We start from the raw sequence: 24,000 nt of genomic DNA on the forward strand, positions 1-24,000 counted from the left end.
AGGTACTTCTAAAGTGAGGAATATCACCAGCCCTTGTAAATGTAGTGGGTGAGAGATCCCAAAAATAATTTTACCCTAAACATACATTTACATTTTCCAGGGGTGAGGTTCAAACCTCTAACAATCTTTACAGACCATTATGTTACGCATTTACCACATGCACCACTGACCTGACATGGTTTAGGGTTGGCAACAGGTACTTCTAAGGTGGATGATAGCTGCAGGACTGCTAAAGTCAGGCTCTGAGATGTGTACTGGGTGTAAATGGGGCCAAAATCTTTGAGGTACACACATAAACACTTGCCACAGATGAGCTTCAGATCCATACCTGTGTAGTTACTGCTACTACATTGTTTCACATTTATGGCACATGCCATGGAACTTACATGTTGAAGAGCTCTCCACAGGTATCTTTGAAGGTGACTAACATCAGCAGCAGTGCTAAAGGAGGGGTAAGGGGAGAGTAGTAAGTGTGAATGTCCATAATATCAGGTATTATCAAGAACACACACACTCTCTCACAGTTCCACAGTTGCCATGTCTAGGATTAGAACTCCCACCTAATTAGTATGTTACAGTATAGCATTATCCTACCTAATTAGTATGTTACACTATAGCATTACGCAGTTATCACCATGGAGCTTATAGGGTTAGCCCTTATCCAAAGGGGTATTTCAAGGTGACTGACATCAGCAGGCTTGCTAAAGCAGGGCAATGGGAGGTGTAGTGACTATGAATGGCCTCAAAATCATTAATCTCCACACACACACACACACACACACACACACACACACACATAGAGTTCCACAGTTGCCATGTCTGGGATTAGACCTTCTAGCTAACTAGTATGTTAAACTACAGCATTATGCAGTTTTTGCAAGTGCCATACAGCATATGGGTCTAAAACATGGCCAGAGGATTATTTTAAGGTGACTGACATCAGCATGAGTGCTAACATGGGCAATGGGAAGTGCAGTGTGTGTGAATGGGCCATAAACCATTCCTCTGGAAACACACACACACCACTCAGTCACACACAACTTTACATTTGACAGGACTGGGTATACAAATGCTAGATGAATATTGATTTGTACTATCATGTTACACAGTTATCACAAGCACCACAGACACTATAGGGCTGAGGGCTACAAAAAGCAAATGTCTACAGTGATTGACATTGGCACATCATGTGATATTGGCCATTTGGATGTGTGATGAGTGGGACATGCCTCATGATGGAAATCTCTCTGCCACTGTCTGTCTCTCTCTTCCCCACATCTCTGTGTGTATGTTTGACCTATTATAGTGTGTTGGCCTTGGAAATGTTTGAGTATTCCTATCCAATGTGTGGGCAAAGCATGAATGGTGTGCAATGTGGTGTGTGTGTGCACAGACATCTGTGACTGACAGATATGTATAATCCACTGTTGTTGTCAGACATGGGCTTCATTTCTCTAAGTGTGGGAGCATGCCCAGTATGACCTTCTGTATTGAGTGTGTGAATCCATTCTAGGTAGGTTGTACTCCAGTCCAGGATTTTGTGTTCTACGCCTACAGCTAGAAACCTGTTTCTACAGGATATCTGTAGATAGGTTGACAATATGGAGTTACAATGGGCGAAAGATAGTGGGATACTGTAACTATTGTGTCTGTGCTGCTTGTGTTACATGATTGGTGTTAGCAGAGATATTCAGACATATGTACTATTTTACACTGTGATGTATTATGTCATCAACTACTGACAGATATACTTATTTGCTCACAGTTATTTCCTGGGAAATACAAGATGAATGAAGCTGTGTCCAGTATTGTGGTCTGCAGCCTACATATTCTTGCACACTCATGCCATTCTGGAGGGGTAGCTGCAGACACTTGCTGATGGGTCTGTGTAAATGGTCCAGCACCTTGGTACTGTGGTGGCTGAGGATCCCCTGCTTGTACATCTATCGACATAACAGAATGGCCATATCCTGCTGTTGCCATACCTCTCAGCTGTACAGATTCACCCAGGTTACCTAGAGGCAGGGCTCATATATCTGGTCATTTCCCCTTCACATTGTGGTTTACAAGCAGGTTTGTAGCCACCCATTACTGGGTTTGCAGGCAGGGGTTGTATGGGCACACATCAGAGTTTCAGACTTCACACACTCCATGACGTCCATGCTTCTACACCCCCCACTCTGTTATTCTATCCTCTTCCTAACATTATGTGAGTGATATCTGAGAAGTATCCCATTAGTTGTCCCTTCATCCCAGCGGTATTTAGGGGTTGGTCCACAGTTCATGCAGTAGGACATGGTGGGCATGCTACTGGGATTTGTCGACATGGCCTTGCATTTGTGTTCTGTGGACTGTGTTATGTTTTTAGTTGGGACTCCATGAGATAACATACATTGGCAGTATGGGCGAGGCACAGGCCTTTGAGAGAGGACTGTAGGGCATTTGGTAGTGATGCAGGTCATCTGTAGCAGGCCAGTGCATTCTGTCACTCCTACAGTCCCAGGCTGTGAGCCACTGGATTCTCCTGGGGTGACTGGGTAAGTGTGCGAGGTGTTAATGGCAATAGTTCCTGTCCATATTAATCCATTGTTCTGGATGCTGGCAGGGTGCTTCTTACAACTAGGGAAACACCTGCATGGGACACCTCTTCAGCATGCTGCATTCTGTGGGTATTCCCATACAGAAGTGGGGGTCATACTGTACTCATTCCCAACAGCAGGGATATGACCTGTGATAAACCTGTGGCTGATGTTGGGGTGAGCTGAGTGCATGTGTGATATGGAAGCTTCTTGCAGCTGACTCACAAATATACCTGGGACATTCCCCTTATGCTGCCTTGTGCGGGGACATAGGCTGTCTCTCATTACTTCATAACTGTGCCTTTTGTGGTCTGCCAGTGATTGACCAGACTACATCAGTATTCCATACTACACAAACAACTAATGTACTGCTAACCTGTATGTACAATTCCAAAGGTATGTGCAGCTGACAGTTAAATTTTATGTACTCTGTATAGGGTACTTCCACCTGTGTACTGTGTGTATGTCTGGGCCCACATTCATGGCATCATCTTTCAGATGGTGACATAGGTTCATAGGTTGGTACTAGGCTATCGGCTCTAAGGCCTATACAAGCCTAGCCATAACAATTCCCTGGATATTTCTTCCCACAATATTTACCTCTCTGGGCCCCTGTCTAGCAGGGTGACTGACATGATCCCTGGGGTGAATTTCCTATCTCCCATCCAATCATCAAGGTTCCTTTTGAAGAGGGCCAATGAGGCGCTCTGCTTGACATGTATGGGCAGTCTATTCCAGAGTCTCTGGGTCAGGAACCTATCCTCCAGCATGTTTCGTTCATTGTGATGATAGTGTGTGGCTCTGAGGGATTGGGATTTCTTTAAGTGGAGCATGTCCAACAGCTCAGGGTTTGACATGGCCTTGCTGGAGTTTTTAGACGGTCAGCATATGACATCTGCTTTAGGCCTGTGATTCTTTTAGTGAGGTATTCCTGTGGCCTTTCCAGCTGTTGCAGATGTCTTGTGAGGTACATACCAAATGGGGCATTATACTCTATAATGGGTCTAATGAGGGATGAGTATGGTGGGACAATGACCTCCTTTTTTCTGGATGAAAAGCCCTTAGTGATGAGGTGTGCCACATAGAAGATTTTCCTGACTGTTGTGGATGTGGTTTATCGAAAGTGAGACCACTGTCCACCTGTGTCCCTAAGTCTCTCATCACACTTTCGATGTTTACTGTCCTGCCACCTATGTGGTAATTCATGGGTACATGTTTTTTCCAAAGGGATAACTATACATTTCTTGGCATTCTGTTTCTGTAAGGCTTTGTAGCCCTGCTGGATCATTATGGGCATCATTTAATGGCTCCTAGTTTGCAGTCATCTGCAAACTTTTGTTAGACAGAATCCCCAGAATGGGCCCTGTACTTCAGAGAAAGTAGATGCCAAACAACAAGAGTCTGAGGACTGAACCCTGAGTGACCACTTGTCACTTGTCTGGAGCTGGATTTTGAGTTGGCTACTTTTACAGTCTGGGCAGCCCAGCTCCCATCAGAGGCAGTAGATTAAGGAGCTATATCCCAGTTTAGGGGAGATGATTCCAGGGGATAGTGTCAATGGCCTTGGCAAAGCTGAGGGATAGACCCGGGAGACTGAGACTGTTTCAAACTCAGAGACTGATTCGAAGAGGTCCAAAGAATTCAGGAGCCAATTTGGCAAACCCAAAACCCAAAGTTGCCAAACTTGGTGGTTTCTTTGTTTATAAGTTCCATGATGTGATTCCATCCTTTGCTGGATCAGGCGCTTGTCAGACTGATGGGATGGTGATAGGATGTGGATCCAAGGTGATCCTCCCTTCCTGGAGTGGGATACTGTGAGTGCAACACACCACAGGCACAACAAAGCCTGTAGTGAGCTATGATTAGATATGAACTAACATGAGGAAGGTGCAGTGCCAGTTTGTAGTTCAGTAGTACACAGCCTGGGATGTCATCTGTCCATGGATGCTGTATTCTTAGCTTTGGAGAGTGCGGTTTCTACCTGTGTGGCCATGATTATCGGAATTTGGCAATCTTTTGGTATGGAGATCGGCCCTTTATGGGGTGAGAGGGGGGTGAAGTTGGCACTAAATTGATCTGCCAGGATATTGGCAATATCCTTGGGATCAGTATATTTAATGCCATTCTGTTGTAGCTCAGAGCAGATCTGAGCATTGCCATTTAGATACTTGACGTAACTATAGAATGCCTTGTGATAGTCTTTGGAATCTTTGGCAATTTTATTTTTGTAACTAGCTTTTGAGGATTTTATGAGGGATCTCAGCTTCTTATTGAGGCTGGTGAGGGAGTTTTTTGCATCCTGGGATATTCTTCTTTTCTGCAACAGTTTCTTCCTTCTGTTGTATAGTTTGTTTATAGCAGGGGACCACCAGATTGGCTTCCTTTTTTTGGAGAAGAGCATCTTGGTTCTATTTGGGATGGCACAATTCATGCACTAGTGGATGTGCTCATACAGTGCCTTAGTGTAGGATTCTGCAGTCGAACTTCCAGATCCCATCTGCGTGGGTGTTGTGAAGTTTGTCACTTCTGACTTCAGTAGCATGAAGTTGGCGTTGGAGAAGTTTTTTAAGGAGGTTTCCTTACTGGGGGGTGGGGGTGGGATGTGGATGTCAAGGGTGATTTGCTTATGGTCAGACCTGACCAATGAGGGGGTGACCACTGGTGTGGAGCATCTATCTTCCATGTTGGTAATGAGCAGGTCTAGGATATTGCAGCCCCTGGTGGGAAAATGGATTAGTTGATCCAGGGCGTTGGAATTTATGAATTCCAAGAACCATTGGGAAAAGGAGTTGGTACCCGAGTAGTTTTCCCAATTAATGGCAGGGTAGTTGAAATCACCCAGTATTAGGGTGTTTGGTTGTATCTTAATATTTTCCAGTATGTTTAGAAAGGTGTAGTGAGAATCTTGGGGCATGGTGGGGGATCTGTAACAAGTTACAATTTGGATTGCAGTCTTACCTAGTGTTAGTTGCACCTGGAGAATTTCAGATGCATTCTGTTGAGCAACTAGCCTGGAGGTGTGAATATCCTTGGTGAATATGGACACTCCTCCACCTTTAGTGTTTCGGTCTTGGTTTTGTGGCCGAAAAGTGTGGTAAGAATTGTAGCTTGGTATTGCAGGGGTGCTCTCTGGAGCCTTGAACCAGGTCTCAGTTACTGCACAGATATCGATGTTCTCCATTTTTTGGAGTGCCTCGAGAGAGTGCATTTTTAGGTTTAGACTTCTAGCATTGAGTAGCATTACCTTCAGATTTTGCATGCTTGTATCTGTTACGGTGGTGGTTTTATCCTTTGAACCTTGCCTAAAAAAAGGCACTATAGGGGTGACAAGAGCTTTAGCCAGTAACCTGAATCCCAGGGGTGACAGGTGCAGACCATCTCTGGCAAAGCATCGTGGTTTGTCGATCGTGTCTTCCCAGGCAGACAAATACTGGATCCCCTTTGAATGACACCAGAAGCTTAGCCAATTGTTGAAGTCAATTGTTTTGTCCTTATACTGTGGTATCATTCTGGGCAAAGGCAGGATGCTACTCAGGGCTAGGGTCATACCTGCCTGGGTCACATGATCCAAGAGCTCTTCCATGTCTCTTTTCATGTAGTCCATGGAGGCATGTCTCAAGTCATTCACTCCAGCATGGACAATGACAGGGTCATATTTGTACTTGTTATGGAGTGACTTGAGTGCATGTGTTATGTGGCGGATCCTGGCACCCGACAGGCAGCTGACTGTAATTTTCTCCTTGTTCAGCCTGGTGAGTGGGACATCAGTGTGCCTGACAATAGAGTCAATTATGACTAAAGTGTTGGGTACATTGTCTTGCCTTAGGGGCTGTTGTTGCGTGGCACACTGGTGTTGTGAGCTATGTATCACTTTGGTTGTGACTGGTGTTTGTTTGCGTTTTGGCTTTGGAGATCCTTGTTGCTTGGGCAGGTTAATGTTAAGGGCCTCCGTATATATGGGTTTAGTGTTGCTATGTGTGGGTGTTGCTATGTGCGGGTGTTGATGGTGTGGGTTTTGAAGGGCTATGAGTTGCTTGAGGTGTAATGCAGGTGTTAACCTTTTCCTTTTGACTATCTAGCACAATCTTGGCTGGAGAGAGCTTTGCTTCCAGTTTGGCTATGCAAGTGCATCTCTTGCAGGTTGTAGTGTTGGGTGGTAGGAGGAGAGGATTGTCTGTATACATGAGGCAGTTGCCGCATTGCCCCAGTATGCCCAGATTCACCAGGTGGACAGGAGAAATCACTGGAAGCTGACCCTTGGACATGCCTGTTTAGGTGCTTTTTTGTAAAGTTTAAGAGCTGTTTTCCCTTACCTTTGCAAGGTACTTTGCAATTATAGGCTGTTTAGTGCCTATGATTAATTTCTCCTTATTGACAAGGAGAGCTGAGTGCTTGTATCAGTTTCAGGCTTCCTAGTTCTTTCCAGCATGTTCTAGAGCAAGTGCTAATCACAGGGTTCAGATTTTAGTCTACTACTGAGAAACCAGCTAGTTTTAAGGGAAAATTTGAAGAGCAGACTTTCTGGCACCTGGAATAGTTTAACTGTAGCCTCGCAGTGCTGCACGATGTGAAAAATGTGCAAACACACGTGTTTTTAAGCCAGAAAGTTGAAAGGGATAGAAATCAGCCGAAAAAGGCTAATAAAATTACAATTTCAGAGCTGGAAACCACTCCTCTAGCATTACATAGGCAGTACAATGCTCACCAGTCCCATTAGTAGGCAGTAGGACTTCCCTTGACCACAGCAAGGTCTGGATAGCTCTGAGCACAGAAAATAAAGTCCTGAGACAAGCAAAGCTGAGTGTGTAGTCCTAAACAGTAAATGCAATTAAAACTCTACAAAATTAGCAATTTAAAACTTTTTAAATGAAGCAAAGCAAGTGCACAGCTGAAAATGATATTGAAATCTGAAAAGTGAGTATAGATGACTGTTGAACTGGCTCTTGCTGGGCTGCATTGTGGTTGGCACTGCGGTTGTCAGAACATGGCCCTGTCATCAACAGTACTGGCCATAGGCCACCAAGACACAACCCTCCATGCCTACATGCTGACCACTTCCACACAATATACAACACACAACAACCTAACACACAGACCCCTACATATTGTACACATGCAACAATCTATCCTGTAAATTGGGCCAGCTCAGGTAATTTGTGCTCCACTGTTATTAAACTCACATGTACATGTTACTGCATTTCTACATAGGATTGGGGGGGGGGCACACCTGAAATCTGTAAACATTTGGTATGACTGTACTGGTATTTCAGGTATTCTGTTGGCTTCCATTTTGTTTTGTATTCTGACCTATCATGCTGACTAGAGGCATATCATTAGAGTACAGATCTTAGGTTTTATTCACCTATATTTCAGTTTCAAATTTCTTACATTTCAGAACTAACATACAACTGCCAGACCTGTTGTAGTCTGTCTGTGTAGGTCTGGAAGGGGGTGTCCTCCATTGCCATCAATTGGAGGCCTTAGCACAGCCTTTCTTTATGATCATTTGCACCTGTCCTGCTGGCTGAGGCTGTTGTTGGGTATGTGAGCCTCACTGACATGCATGTGTGTGTCCTTTGGACCACCACATGTACTGCAGTGGGATTTGTCACCTTGTCTAGTACTGCCTACTTTGTTGACACCAGCATTTGTTATGGATTTCATGCTACCCATATAGGTGTCCACTATCTGCTGCCATCTCATTCAACCACCCGATTCCCTTGCATGCTCACATCCATACCATAGATACAACTAGCAGAACATACTACTCCATTCAGCAATTGATAGGAAGAGTGACTTACCTTGTGGCTGTGCCAGTATTGAGGATGGTGCTGGAGGGCTGGCTATGTCAGATGCACATAGTACACTCCCTATAAATGGTAACGCACAGGTAGTGTCATGTTTGTCATCCCTTTTACTGTATGTGCGAGTCAGAGAGAGGTGTCATTCCCTGGGTCCCTACTGTGTCAGTGTATGTGCTATGCATTGCCTCTTTGCCAAAGTCTGGGAATAGTTTGGACACCTTCTTCTGCCTACATGAGCAGGCTCAGGTTGTTCCTACTCTGAGTCACTCTGTGCCTGTGCTGGCCTTGGCAATAGGAGGCTGTGTGGTCCTGCCCCATGCTGTTCCTGCTGCAGGTGTTTCCGCAGGATCATATTGTGTAGCATGGCACATACAATGAAAATTTGTGTACATATAGCTGGAGAGTACTGCAAGGCTCTACTGGATATGTCCAGGCACCGGAACCATGACATGAGCATCCCAAACACATGCTCTATTATGATTCTGGTTTGTGCGTGTGCTTCATTATGGAGTTTTTGTTTGGGTATGTGTGCATTTCTGATGGGTGTCATCAGCCACGGCTCCAGTGCATAACCAGCATCCCCCACTAGGTGGCCATATGGGATGTCCCCACTGGCAAATCTCTGGTACAGCTGTGTCATATGAAAGATGCAGGAGTCGTGATAGCTTCCAAGGCTGCCAGCACACACATTCATGATAATGCCCTGGGCATCGCACATGACCTGGAAGTTGATGGAGGGGAAGCCCTTGCAGTTTATGTAGAGCCTACCCCGCTCACTGGGTGGTGCTTTGATGTATATGTGTGTGTAGTCTACAGCACCCACTACCCCAGGGTATTCTGCTATTTGGTGGAAGAGACGCATATTGCTGGTCAATGCCTCATGGGTGTTGAGGAAATATATGTGCTCACTGGGATGTGCTGACATGACACCCAGGAACTGGTGGAGTACCCTGGATGCCGGTGCCTGTGAGATCCCCATGATATCCCCAGTTGGTCTTTGGAAGGTACCTGTGGCTAGTATTCGTAAGCCTACACATACCTTGGTATCCACTGGGATGGGTTCCCCTCTGTTGGTTCTGTGTGTGAGGCGTGGCCGGCACAGCTCAACAATTTGCTGTAGGATGTCCCTGTCCACCCTATAGTGCTTCACTATCTCCAGCTCATGTAGCCCCTGGTAGGTTACCCTGGGTCTGTACACTCTTCTCCTTCTCCTCACTGTGGGTTAGTCATCAGCATTCTCATTCTCACCACCCTCAACCTCTTCCACATATTGACGTATGAGAGCGACAGCAGCCCCTATCATTTTGTTAGTTTTGTCAGGTAAAATTTCCCCATCTGTGTACACCAGTGGTATAGAGTTTGTGGGAAAAATCAGAGTGAAAGGTGTTTGCATAGTTTATAATAGTGTGCTGGGCTGGGCTGCTGCCTGTATAATTGGTTGATTCTGATAGATTTCACCTGCCAGCTATGCCCTGAGGTGTGCCGCTCATACCCAGTGTTCAGATGTGAACAGAGCTGCTATTTCCTGTTTTTTTTTTAAAACCCAGTGCATGGCTCCCACACCCATTTAGGCAATGTAAACACTGCTAGACTGCCTCAGACACCCCCCATTCCTTAGCTGTGCTTAGCTAAGGGCATACACGGGCCACAGAGCTGCAATAAGCTTACATCATGCATAATACTCCCCCTAATGAGGTCATCTACCTCTTATGCTTATACCATGGTGTTGCTGCACCTACATGGTTGGGTGCAAGTTAACACTGAGGGGAAATTTGTGATTCAGTATCAATCCCCTCATTTGCATAAAACTGACTGCTAATGCATGGTTACAAAACTGACACTCAGCCTTCCCCCTTAGCAACCACTATTCCATGGTATTGTTGTCTTATGCATGCCATTGACTATTATGGCAGAATGTTGATTTTGGTTTAAAAGCTTATTTCCAACTTTTTTCATTATTTTCGGGCTAATCCCGCTTGTACACCGCTGCCCTACACTTAAACTGCTGAAATCGGTCAAAAAAAATAGAAGTTATTTTTTTATAATTTTGCAACTATTTTTCATGCCAATGGCCATATATTTGGCCATTCATATGCCTACTACATTGAATACATGCTTTCTTTGGGGATGTCATACCTCCGTTTTGTAATTTGCAGAAATGTATTCGGTAAGTAACCAAATACATTTATGCAGGTTACACTATTCCTGCACAGATGCCTGCCTGCTTCCTGGATCACTAATTCACCTACTTTGCATGGTTTTCACCAGAAAATGGGGTACTTAGCATACAGGAGCTGTGTCCATGAAGGAATAGTGTAGGAGCACTAGTGCACGTCCCAGGAGCTCATTCCTGGATTGCTCGTTGGCCATATTGTGTGCAGCAGCTCTTGTAGTATTCCTGCACACTGTACAGAGCTTGCTGAATCCTGGGGGTTATCTTTCAGTTTCAGTGCAGCAACAGACATAATGTGTGTACTAGAGAAGTTTTCTGTATTGTCTTTAAAGGTGGAGGAATGTAAATTAGTTTACAACTTCCACCATTTGCCAAAAGATCTGAGAACTATGTATTTTCACAGGTGGATGCTAAATACTGCTAGCTTTCAGCAGCAAAATTTTACCTAGGATAGAATCAGATGATAAGAAATGATGTCATTCTGCAAGCTATCCCAGTAGTGATATTTGAAATATTAATTTGGGAAGTCTCTGAGAGAGAGATAGCATTTTGTAGTCTGTCTTAGACCTGACAAGAAGACCCATTCACCACACATTTGCCTTGCTTTCTCCGAAGTTAGTGTTCTAGGGTACAGTATAATTCTTTTTAGATATAGTCAGTAATATAGCAATGCTTAGCTTACATATTTGAGACTGTCCTGCAATGTTGTTTTAAATATTTCCTGTGATTTTGAACTCTGATATGACTACACATATATATTTAGCATTGCCTTGTACTTTTATTATTTATTATTAAATATATTTAAACATTTCATTGTGGCTGATCTTTGTGAGACATATTTAAGTTCAGAGAGTACTTGTATATTTATTTGGTGACACTGTGTAGGCCACTCCTAATAGCCTTGCTCTTGATCAAACTACCATTTGTATTGATAGTAACATTACACAGTAAGATTGGACACCCTTTGCTAAGGGCCTTAAAGTAGCTGATAAGGTGTGGTTGGTGGCAGGGGAAACTACCTTATACTCTGGGCAGAAGAAGGCATATTTAGTAAACCTGTGCCAACCATTCCCAGGTGTGTGTGTGTGTGTGTGTGTGTGTGTGTGTGTGTGTGTATAACTCAAACCTCAAAGTATGTGTGTGTCAGCTACTTAGACAGGGACATGAAGCACTAGTTGGACAGAGAAGGTGCTGGAGGTCTTGGCTTGGTCACTCAGCTGAGAACTCGGCTATATAGCTGTGCCAGCGGGGATTCTTATTGGGGAGCTGGAGAAAGAGGGAGGAAGCAGACATGAATTGACTGTGGTCTCTGTGTTCTTAAGGGAAATTGCACTTGATGCAGTGAGCTGCATCTGGAAATACTGTGTCTGTGCCTGTCATCCTGCAAATGTACGTCCACCACTGGCTATTGATGTGGATTGAGGCTCCTTGATCACTGTTGCCAGTGGTGGGGCATCACATTTGATAATGCAGCAGTTCATACATTCAAAAAAAGATAGCATCTTATAATGCAGAAGTTCTCCAGCTATGAACATCACAGCTACTTAACACCATAGTTTCACTTTCATGGTCTTCTCCTCCCCCAGCTGCAGGCATGCACATGCCACCACTGGTTATATGTTATTAGCATTGTCCATGAGAAATGCAATGATTTCTTCTTATCCACTCCCAGCATGTCTCCAAAATATGGAATTCCATCCCTCTCTCTCTCATACTAATGAAAACACAAAATCCATTAACAGACAACTAAAGCAACATCTCATGGTCACATGGCTGTGCTTTTGTACTACACCTAAGTTACCTAGCTCCTACCCAAACTTCTGTCTTACCTTGACAACATATACTTATCTCCCTACTTTTCCAGTGAGCTAAACGTTGCACTTAGTCTAAATACTCTGCTTCCCTGCTTTCCAGTTTCCTTCTACTCTTATCAATACCATCCTGTCAGTATTTCCTGTCTTCTCTTTTCTTCCATTCAGTTCTCTGTAGTTGTCTCTTACATATGCACCTGACTGTATCCTTCTCCCTCCCCCCCCCCTCCTGAAACCCTACTTTCTCATTACATCCTTCCTGTCCTACAAACAGACACTGTTATTCCCCTTTCACCCTTCTGGCATACCTTATACTTCACTCTGTCCTCACAAACATGTTAATAACATAGTTACATGATACCAGTAGCTACTCATTGTTGACAGATATAAGTAGCTGCTCCCTGCAGCTAGCTCATATGACAAGACATAGCCTTCTTTTGCCAAAATATAAACCCATAATATACCATGCCTATTTATGGCAGGGCTAGCCAGGTAGCAGTGTTCTAGATGATTGTCATTGTTGAAGTGACACCCTGACCCCATGTGCAAAAAATGTGAAAAAAGGGGTTGAGGATGAATGGATGGATGGATGTACAATGTCTATGTTTTCACAATGGAAAAAAAGATTGTTGTATTTTTACTTTTCTAGATTTTTTAATTATTTTTGTAACCTTGTTTTTGCATTTACTGTAACTATGTATTTTGCATTTTTCTGTATTTTATACTTCTGTATTTTTCACTGTAATTTTTATTTTATATTTCTGTATTTTCATTGCAATTATTATTGTCTTGAGTTTCTTTGAAGCTTTTCTCCCTGGGACTCTGCTGAAAAGTGTTTTTTTTTTTTTACCTTGACCGCCCAATCCTGAAAATACATACAAATAAATAAAGTAAAATAAAATAAATAGCACTACTAGTCTTAATTAGGTTGAGAATCTAGCACACCTACTGAAAAGCAGTGATGCCACGAAAGTTTGACTTCTGTCAAGCAATATAACACAAAAGACATGGCAGAAAAATGGAAACAAGGCAAACCCATCATATATTGCTTGGGATTCAGAATTACTCAGCCATGCAACATTTCACTGTTGGAGAAAAAAGCAAATGCTTTTAAAAGATGGTGGTCACCCATTCACTCCTGTAGAAGCACTCACAGTACAGGTAAGTTCACTGAGGTTCTCTTTCAGAAGACTGACTTTTCAGAAAGTCAAATGTATATTGTTGAGACCATATGCTTGACTTTCCAAAAATTCAAAGTGTTTCTATTGAGATAGCGGTACATTAGTGATCAGGGAATTTACCCTTTACCCCACTGTGGTGCGATCTTGGACTTGGTATATATAATTTGCAGGGGGTGTATCATATGGTCTCAGCCATATGCAGTTCGAGGTTCTGTAATGTTGATGTTATGATATAGACCTGTTCAGAGAAGATGTGGGGGTGGGGGTACATGTTAGTGTGTCATTGGATAGTATGTGGTTGGATTTCCATGGTTTACCCATTAGGACCAACTGGTGATCTGAAAACTATTTCTTTACGAATGGTGTACAGTCAGGAAGGGGATGAGTTGTATATCTACTCAGTGCATGGAGTACAATGCCTATGCAATGTAGTAACTGTCTTATCCTATTATGCTTCTGTGTGTGTGTCTGTGCAAACATGAATGAAACTGCAAGAATGTGTGTGTGTGTGTGTGTGCGCGCGCGCGTGCGCGCACGCGTGTATGGTGTGTGTGTTTGTGTGTGTGTGCATGTGTGTGGTGTGTGTGTGCGTGTGTGTGTGTGTGTGTGTGTGTGTGTGTGTGTGTGTGTGTGTCTGTGTGTGTGTGGTGTGTATATGTGTGTATTAGTATGTGTAAGTAGGAGGTTGTCTTTGCCAATGAGATGCATGTGTTGCTAGGAAGGACAGTACTGCCATCAGGTCTGATAGTGCTAGCATTAGCTACATTCAGCTGAAATCAAAGCCTTTTTATGAAATGCAGGTCTAGTGCCAATAAACAGTAGTCTAACAATGTTTATTGAGTTCAGAATGTCTTCGTAGTTCTGCTAAATTGAATATATGGTAATTCAAATTCAGCTGAAAACAACAGAGCTAACTGTTTCTGAAATTGTTCTTACAATTTCAGTATCCTGGAACTGCTGCTCAGACACTTCTTTCCTCAGCTCTTGTATAATATCTAAAGTTCCCACCTCAGACACAGTTCATTTAACTTTTCATTGCTTTTCATTTATCAACAAACGAGACACCTGCTGGAAAATAAAACTTTGATAAAGATAGGTACATCAACTTAATTTTGAGCTAGGCCATTCATTGATATATAATGTCAATGGATATAAATATTTTGTGCAGTATCTCTTGTACACTGGCACACAGTACCCATACTCATGAACATGAATGGAGGTAGTGGATACCATTATGCAGAACAACAAGTATTCCCAGTACACTATGTGATATATGACAATGCTTTGTAGCAAGACAACACTACATAACACTATACAACACGGCAGTGACAGGCAGCTCACTAATTTATTTAATATCTTACTAAACTGCCTGTTACTGCTGTGCTGTGGTCTGCTAGCTTGTATAGAAGTGATTCAGAAAACAACTTTTATGATGCTGGATCTGGGCTCATTACCACGTTGTGATAATGAAGAGGTCTAGTGCTGTGCATGTTCCCATTAGGGGACGCATATCAGCATCACTGGAAGGGGGCAGGACACATTTAGTTGAGAAAACAATTTTGTCTGCATCATAGGTGAAGTTATTACTCATATTTTTTTCTTAATGTGCAAAGGAACTTTATTTTTTTATCTCAGCATTGCTAATTTGTTGCACAACTCTGTCAACTAGCCAATATATTAGAAGGAGAAAGATTGCTGCGCTAGAAGAGGCAGGGCTATTAGATAGTATATGGTTGGATAGCCATCGTTGACTCCATTAGGGCCAGCTGGTACCCCGAAAACTACTTCTTTATGAATAGCGTTTACTCAGGGAGGGAGGTGATCTGTATGTATATTGAATGCAAGGAGTACAGTACCTGTGCAATGGGTAACTGTCTTACCTCATTGTGCTGCTACCTTTAAGAGCAAAAATGGGCTTTGGTACATTATTGTATGACATGCCAAGCCTGACTATATTGCACAAAGTTTATAAATAGAGCACTAAGTTCTCTGTGTGACATTCTTGCACAACCTCTTGAAATTATACTTACTTATACATCACTGAAGACATTAGTAATTCTAAAAAAAAACAATTGTTTTCCCCCCCTGATGCTGTAGACCTTGCTATGTTGCCAATGTGAATAGAGGAGAATTGACAGACTGTAATGTGAAACCCATGATTGTATAACTGTTTTCACCACTACATATCACTGTCCATTTGCAACTAGATGTTGATGCATGGTGGCTACCCTGCAGGTAGTGCTAAAGTAAGTCTCCAGTCATGGTGGAGGAGGAAGAAAGGAGACTGGAAAATCACTGAAATTAATATATAATAGTAGTAGGAAATCTGGATGAATGACACATGATTTAATCCAAATGGTTGAAAACCCATTTTATTGAAATACCATTTAATCATATTCTAGATAAATCAAAAATCACATAGTCAAAAGCAACAAAATGAAAATAATTCAAAAACCTGCACCCCCCTTTTATTTAAATATACTAACTCCATGGTCATGTAACTGTGGGGAGACATGAAAAGACCACCGAGAGTAGTCAGGCTGGCAGTGCTTATGAATTATAACCCCCAGTCATCAAGTAAAGCTTTTTAAATACTTCAACATATTTCTACTTCTATATTAACAGAAATGTGTGTAGCTATGTTACATTCAACTAAACAGGCTTTCAGCCAAATATTCTTTCATTGAAAGGAACCTTCAACCATTTGGGTTCAATTATTTGTCATTCAGTGTAATGGTCATTCAACTAGATGTTGTGGATTCATATACGAATAATGATCCATCTATCTACATATAGCATTGTAACTTACTTTATGAAAAGTAATTCAGAATGCATGACGTGTTTTAAATTATAAGTAGAATTTACTATGTGGGAGCATATATTTTAGATATCAGTACATTATCATATAAACCGAATTTGGTACTGCAAGACCAAGACAGGAACACATGCATAGCATTACTTTATCAACAAGACAAACAGCTATATGATAGTAAATCATAATTTCAGTTACTTGTAGAAATAATTGTGTTTAGGCTAGTCATTCGCTTTAAACATCCACGTATAACTCGTTCCTTTAAATGATCAAACCGATCCGTTTTTTAGTATTGTCATGCCCAAGTTGTTTCTGAGATCTAGGAATGAGTTGCATAATGCTGTTCCGTAATCAGACTCCCTTTTTTCTACTGGCCTCACTTGCGATTTTAGATCGCTTTAGATGTAATGGAATATGAAGTAGAAGCAGCACTGAATATACTGAATAATCTGGTAAGAGAAATGCAGAGGCTTTGGAAACTAATGTTATGGGTAAGTGTCTCAAGTACGAAGATTCCACACTCACTGTTGATAAAACCCCTCTGTTCTTTTAAGGGAGAAACCTTGGTGGTCTTCTGGGCTTGACAAGCCAGTGAATCTACAGATCTGAAGTCGTAGGGTAGGACTGGTAAAGCATCAATTAATTTGAGAAGAAGAAGTTGGCTTAGAAGTCTAGTTTCTGAAAGGAGGAGTTGCTGCATATGCTATTTTTAATTGATTCAGCACTTCAACAGTAATCCATTTTTTGTGGAAGTGAACATTTAAGGAATGATACAACTAGAGACCAAGGTACTTGAAATCATTTGCTACTTTTCATCTGCTAATGTTTGTGGGCCCTCTTTCTGTGCTGATCATTTGAAGATATGTGGGCAGTGGTTGCCTTAACAGAAATCTGTTAAAGGCAGTAGGATGGAAAAATTACAATAATTTAAGAAGCTTGAATCTAAGCTATACGAGTTATAAGCAACAGTGTCATGTTTGCTTAGTTTTCTGTGAGGGGAAACAGGGCTTTAAATGTCTACCGGTTTAGCTCAGATGATTAAAATTACAAGCTCTTAATGAGCTCCATCCTGTAGTCTAGGGTTTGATTCCATGAATTTCCATTTGCAAACAGTCTAACTGAGCAAATCACTTAACCAGGTAGCATTTTTGGGACCCCCATAAAAGGAAACAACGTGTCCAATGGGTTTACTTGGATAATAAATAAAGAACCAAACGTGGAAACGGTTGCTATAAAGGCTGTCTTCCAAAATCACACCTCCAATAACTCCACCAAAGTTAATAAAGCTGGAGTTGGAGTTAGTTCTTCTTCTGAAAATGGCTTTTGCTCCGATTTTGTTTGGACTGCGTTTTTGTTGGTCATTACTCTGGAGTTTTTTGAGTTGGAATTCTCATTATTTTGTTCAGAATCCCCATTACAGTCATCCGTTGCTGTACTAACACTGAGCCTCGTTGTTCGCTGATGCATAGCAATCAACAGCGAACAACGAGGCTTAGTGTTAGTACAGCAACGGATGACTGTAATGGGGATTCTGAACACAATAATGAGAATTCCAACTCAAAAAACTCCAGAGTAGTGACCAACAAAACGCAGTCCAATCAGAATCGGAGCAGAAGCCATTTTCGGAAGAAGAACTAACTCCAACTCCAGCTTTATCAACTTTGGTGGAGTTATTGGAGGTGTTGTGATTTTGGAAGACAGCCTTTATAGCAACCGTTTCCACGTTTGGTTCTTGGTTTTTGTGTCGAGCGTTTACTATTTGTTGACAGTTTGGATAATAAATAAACAAGAAAAATAAACTATTTATTACAACTTCCACAGGGCCTTACAATGCCTGTGTTTCGTAAGGGTAAAATCTTCTAATATAGATTGAAAAAAAAAGAGTTGGTTGAAAATGAACAGATTATGGTAATTAATAATGAATTTCATTGAAATTATTTTCCCAAGCATGTTTCTTACCTTTACACATAGGAAGCGGCCCACTCCAGTGTGATGGACGATCTAGTATACATTTAATGGTGACCTCTCCGATTAGCTCAAACCCCTCGTAGCACATGAAAGTTAAGGATTCTCCAGGCAGATAGAGACGCTTATAAAGAATTTGGTAACCATTATCTGGTAACCCAGGATTGTCACATGCCAAAGACTCTTCAGCTGAAAATAAAACAAAAATAGACTATGTATTTACTGTATTGAAATGTGAAACAGCAGTTCTAAATGACTTTCAAAGTTCTTTCTTGATTAACTCCAGAGTATATTTTAATTATTGTTACACAAACACATCTCAAAGCAATCCTTCATGTAAGCAGTCTGAAGATTTATACAAGGAAAACTTCCTGGTTTGTAATGCAGTTAATTTGACAGTACAACCATTCAATGAGGTTTAGTGTTTCTCAGATTTCATTTTTTGAACTTGAATGACTGTATAATTCTGATCTGTCCCAACTTTACTAATTTAATGTAAGTACAACATTTATAATTCTTACAGAATATCAATCAGGTTTAATCTTAAATGTATTCATTATGCATATTTGATGGTATGTATTTAAGCTATTATAGATATTTTGTTTAATCCTCTATTGCTAAAAATAAGCATTGTTGTGTAGGCATCAATGTCTGGGAACTAAAGACTTTGTTTTTTATGCCTGCTAAAGCTACTTGGTATGATAATGTTAATGAAAAGCTTTTAGCTTTTAACTACTAAGCTGAAGAAATATGTCAGGTTAGAACCATGCTGAAAACAACAGGATACATTCTTAGTGGTGATTGCTTAGCACCTTTTTTGTTTGTTAGTCATTTTTGACAACGTTCTCTTTGTCAGAGTACAGATTATCATTTATTCCTCACTTCTCAGATCAAAGACAATATTTGTCAACTATGGACCTGTTTGCTAAAGTCAGATTAAAAACAAAATAATGCACTCAAGGACATATCAGCAATGGTAGTGTTTTAGAGTAGGGCACTGTAGAAAAAAGTGTTTGCATTGGAGAGAGAGATTAACAAGAAGTGCATTTCTGCAAAGAACTCTGTAGTATCCAAAATTTCAAAATTACAAATGTGGGGAATTTTCCTGTGTGCCGAGTCAGAGTGTCCATTGATACCAAAGGCTACAGAAAAGCACAATGTGAACTGTGACAAAGTAAGCTTAGGGCATAGATCGATAATACCCTGACTATGACACGGATGATCCAGGTTCAGTTACTGCCTAGGTACTGGAAGAGTCATCTGGGGAAGGTGGGACTGTGTGGCTGATGCTGGTTTGTCCACCCTGAGGGAGAGCAACAGTCTAGTCTGCAGCAATGTTGATGCTCCTTAGTTATAGGGAATCATTCAACACTTTGGATATGGGATGAACAAGAGCGACCTTAGGTCAACTGGTGCCCTAGGCAAAAAGGCTCCACAGTACCCCTTAACACACCATCTGGTGCCCCCATCCTGGTCTACCTACACCAAATAAATACTGGAAAAGTGCCCCTGCTACAACGGTGCCCTAGGCGGCTGCCTATTTGGCCTGTGCCTAAGGCCGGCTATGGGGATGAACTCTTGGTGCCGGCCAACCTTTGTGTGTATGGCATGTAGGTGGGTGCATGTACATATATTGTGAGAGAGTGCAGCAGACCAAGCAAAAAAAATAAATCTTCAAACCTTCAAGATGCTCAATTCTTACCTCCAATCTGGATGACAAGTTGAGGTAATCAAAAAGTATTCTCCTCCAGAAAAAGGAGAGATCCCTGACATGGTGATGTGGAATGATAAATCCACAAAGAAAAGGGTGAATGAATGCATCTATGCAGCAGATGGGGGGAGGGGTGTTGTCATAATTTGGGATGTCCAGAGAAACAAGGGAAAAAACACAAGCTCTGCTACCTACTTATCTCTGTGAGAAGTACATCTCTATTTTGAAACAGATCCACAGGTAGTTACTAAACTTGCAGTCCAGGTGACCATTGAGAAGCCTAGCCCAAGTTTTCAGTTGCCCCCAAGTAATGTCTGGTTAAGTGACTTGCTCAAGGTCACACAGTAGGCAAATGAGGACTGAGGGAATCAAACACTGTACCTCATGAACTACAGCTCAGAGTCTTAACATTCTGTGCCACCTGTCAGACCTCAGCTACATTTTTCAATATATATTAAAAGAATATACCAGTCTAGATTTTTATCTCATTTTGTATGTTTATCTTGGATTTATTTGTAATTATCATTTTTGTCATTTGTGAGCATTACAGCAATTGAAATAAAAGTCTCCCCAAACTAGAACACATCAAAATATGAAATACAGCCTAAAATTAAATGGTCAGCATTTACATTCAGTGTAATACAAGGCATGGCTTATCTCACCCTGTATGTACCTAGTCAGACTTTTTCCCTCTAGTGTTAGTGTAAACCAGTGCACAAGGAAGGGAAGTGGCTAGGTCTGATACTGATGCTAAGGCTACAGTAACACTACACTTTGCACAGTAACATTTGTCTGTCCTGAGTTTCTTTGCACAATGGTTTCTCATAAATCACTTGCTTACTCATGTTAGAGTTAAAACAATGATTACTTGAGATTATTTATGTTGTTTTGGGGAGTTTCACCTTTCCTCAGGATTGTACAATTAAAGGTTGGTTTATATGGGGGTCAAGAGGTTTGGAAGGGGTGGGGGGATGGTTGCCATCCCAGCAAAACAACAATCTTTTCAATGTGCACTGTTAGAGTAAATGGGATTGAAATGTTTTAACCAGCTGTGATCATTCATTCAGTTTCTTAGTGATCACATTCCAGTCTTGCATAGTGGAAGTGTAAAATGTGTAAACTTTTACTTAGTTTCATGGGGAACAATGTAGTTTTACCACATACCTGCCACATCTGAATAACTATGTGCTGTTCTTTACAACCTGTATTTTTCAGACTTCATATTAACTACTTGACATAGACAAAAAATTCTAATGCATCAACGGACTCACCTTTTCTCTGCCCTTTTGAACTTTGTAATGCTCAGTGCTTGTGATTTCTTCATTTTTTTAGCTCAGCATTCTCCTTTTGGCTCAGACAGGAAACAAGGATTCTCTCTGTATGTCTCCTTGCATTATGTTTTTTTGTTTTGATATTTTTTTTTATTTATTTTGGAGTGTCTAGCATCCCATAACATCATTACTATATAATACTCAGATTTAATATTTTTTTCTGTGTTTCATGCCTTTGTTGAAATCTCAGCCATCGAGACTAGATAGCTCTTTGATCCTTTTTCTAAGCTAGACAGGTGCTAACTACATTTTCTTATTTCCCCTCATCAGTTGCATTTACTTATTTTGATTCCCATGTGCATTGTTTCTGTAGTGCTTCATCTTTTTATTATACCGCTTCAGCACCTTTATGATTTCAATGTACCAGTAGCCAACACTTATCTGTTTTACGAAAATGGTTGGCACACACTCCTCACCTACTTTAAATTCATGGAATTCTGTCTTCTCAGAGTTTCTAATAGTAAAGTCGTCCTTACAGTCCATCATAATTATTTTATCATATGCTTTCAAAATCACAGTTCTGTCATAGCCCCTACTTTTGTTTTAAATTGTTCTTTAACTTTTATGACTGCAGCGTGAAATTTAAATATTATGTAGTTCATGTCGAAACAGAGATTTTGATAATAAACAAGGGCTCCTGGGCTGCACCTTTCTCTAGCTGTAGGATGAACTGCAAATGTATTTAGCTGCTGTCATATTGGTTACTGCCGGCTCATTAAATCCAAATTCAGTTTTTCCTCTGTAACTTCAGATTTATCCACTGTACTCCTCTCAAACCTGTCTCCTTCTTCCAGATCCTGCTCCAGTACCCTTTTCCACTAGGTGAGATGTTGCTTAGTAACATTGCTTATGACCACATACATAGTAACACAATATGCAGCCATTATATTCTGAATGTTATACATAAAAAGGTACTAATCCACAATGGCTAGGGCTCTGCAGTCCTTGGATGACATTGTATGCAATGTGCATAGTGTGGTGCTTATATCTTTACTAGTGTTCATACAACATGCATGATGTTCCTGGTTACGCCACACACAACTGAATTCATACTGTTTGTGCATCACATTTGTTATAGCGTCCATAGAAGGTGTGTATCATAAAGGACCCGAAGAACTGTTTATGGACGGATCTTGTAGTATTTTACTGTCCCTAATAACAATGTGTGTGTGTGTTAATGTGTTTTATGTTTAAGAACTGCAAAAAGGATTACCTTGTAGACTAAAGGGTCATTAACCCATCATTTACTGTATACAGTACAGATAATTCAGGTAGACATTTGCATATAAAATATATAAAATATGTTGCGTGGTCACTATACTTTCAAAGCAAATGTTTGTATACATGACATCCTCATCTGCTGTTAGTAGTGCATGACACACAAGTAACACAACAATCACTGCTTATACTCAGCTTCTCCCATTTCCAAGGAAAAGTAATGGCAGAAACAAATGAACCCACTAATGTGTAAGCATTGTCAACTTTCAGTAATAATGCTTTGTCACTTTTAAAAGCATTTGGAATAAACTCTGACTATATTCCAGTAGATGAGGCTGCTCTGCCTCATTATTTTGTATTTTAAACAATTTAAGAATCTTAATGTAGACTGCATTCATTATAATGTAATTGATGAGCTATCCAGGGGTTGTAGGCAGTGATGTGGCTAAGAAGTACTGGGGGCATAAATAAAAAATACAAGGCAGACATCTGTGCAAGCTAAGAATCAAAACATTAAGGGTATGCTTGTGTAAAGGGGGCTTTCTCCAGCAAGACGAGGACTGGGTTTGTTCACAAAAGGGATGTGTTTATCTGCACAGGATAAAGGTGGTGGTGTTTTCTTTCATAAAATGTGTGGTTAATCATACAAGATAAAGGTTGCAGTTATTCAACAAAAGGTTAAGCTTACTCACACAACATTGTACTTAAAGTCTGCACTTATAACACGTGTGCTTACTCATACAATATTGTATTAATTCACTTCAAGTTTGCACTTACTCATATACATATAAAGGTTCTGTGTACTCACACCAAATAAAGGGTGCACTTACATAACAGCTGGGCTTAATCACATACAGGGAGCACTTATGTAACAGGTGGGGTTACTCATATACAAGGTGCACTTATATAACAGGTGAGCTTACTCATATCGAGGGAGCACTTACGTAACAGGTGGGCTTACTCATATTGAAAGAGCACTTACATAACAGATGGGCTTACTCATATCGAGGCAGTTACATAACAGGTGGGCTTACTCATATGGAGGATACACTTACATAACAGGTGGGCTTACTCATATCGAGGGACCACTTACATAACAAGTGGGCTTACTCATATCGAGGGAGCACTTACATAACAGGTGGGCTTACTCATATCGACAGAGCATTTACATAACAGATGGGCTTACTCATATCAAGGCACTTATGTAACAGGTGGGCTTACTCATATCGAGGGAGCACTTACGTAACAGGTGGGCTTACTCATATTGAGGGACCAGGTGGGCTTACTCATATCGAGGGAGCACTTACATAACAGGTGGGCTTACTCATATTGAGAGACCACTAATATAAAAGGGGGGCTTACTCATATACAAGGTACATTTACATAACAGGTAGGCTTACTCATATCGAGGGAGA

At 41.2% G+C, this 24,000-nt stretch overlaps 1 protein-coding gene across 1 annotated transcript in view; it reads right to left on the reverse strand.

Moving 5' to 3' along the window:
• The window catches only part of SEZ6L (seizure related 6 homolog like), a 3,056,071-nt gene that overhangs the window by 370,935 nt on the left and 2,661,136 nt on the right, over positions 1-24,000 (reverse strand). The window contains exon 13 of the mRNA XM_044068481.1: positions 18,320-18,514. Coding sequence (XP_043924416.1) covers positions 18,320-18,514 — 195 coding nt within the window. The remainder of the gene's footprint in view (positions 1-18,319; positions 18,515-24,000) is intronic.

The sequence above is a fragment of the Protopterus annectens genome, chromosome 4.part0 (genome assembly GCF_019279795.1).
Source record: "Protopterus annectens isolate FY-2018-M chromosome 4.part0, PAN1.0, whole genome shotgun sequence".
NCBI classification, from domain to species: Eukaryota; Metazoa; Chordata; order Ceratodontiformes; family Protopteridae; genus Protopterus; species Protopterus annectens.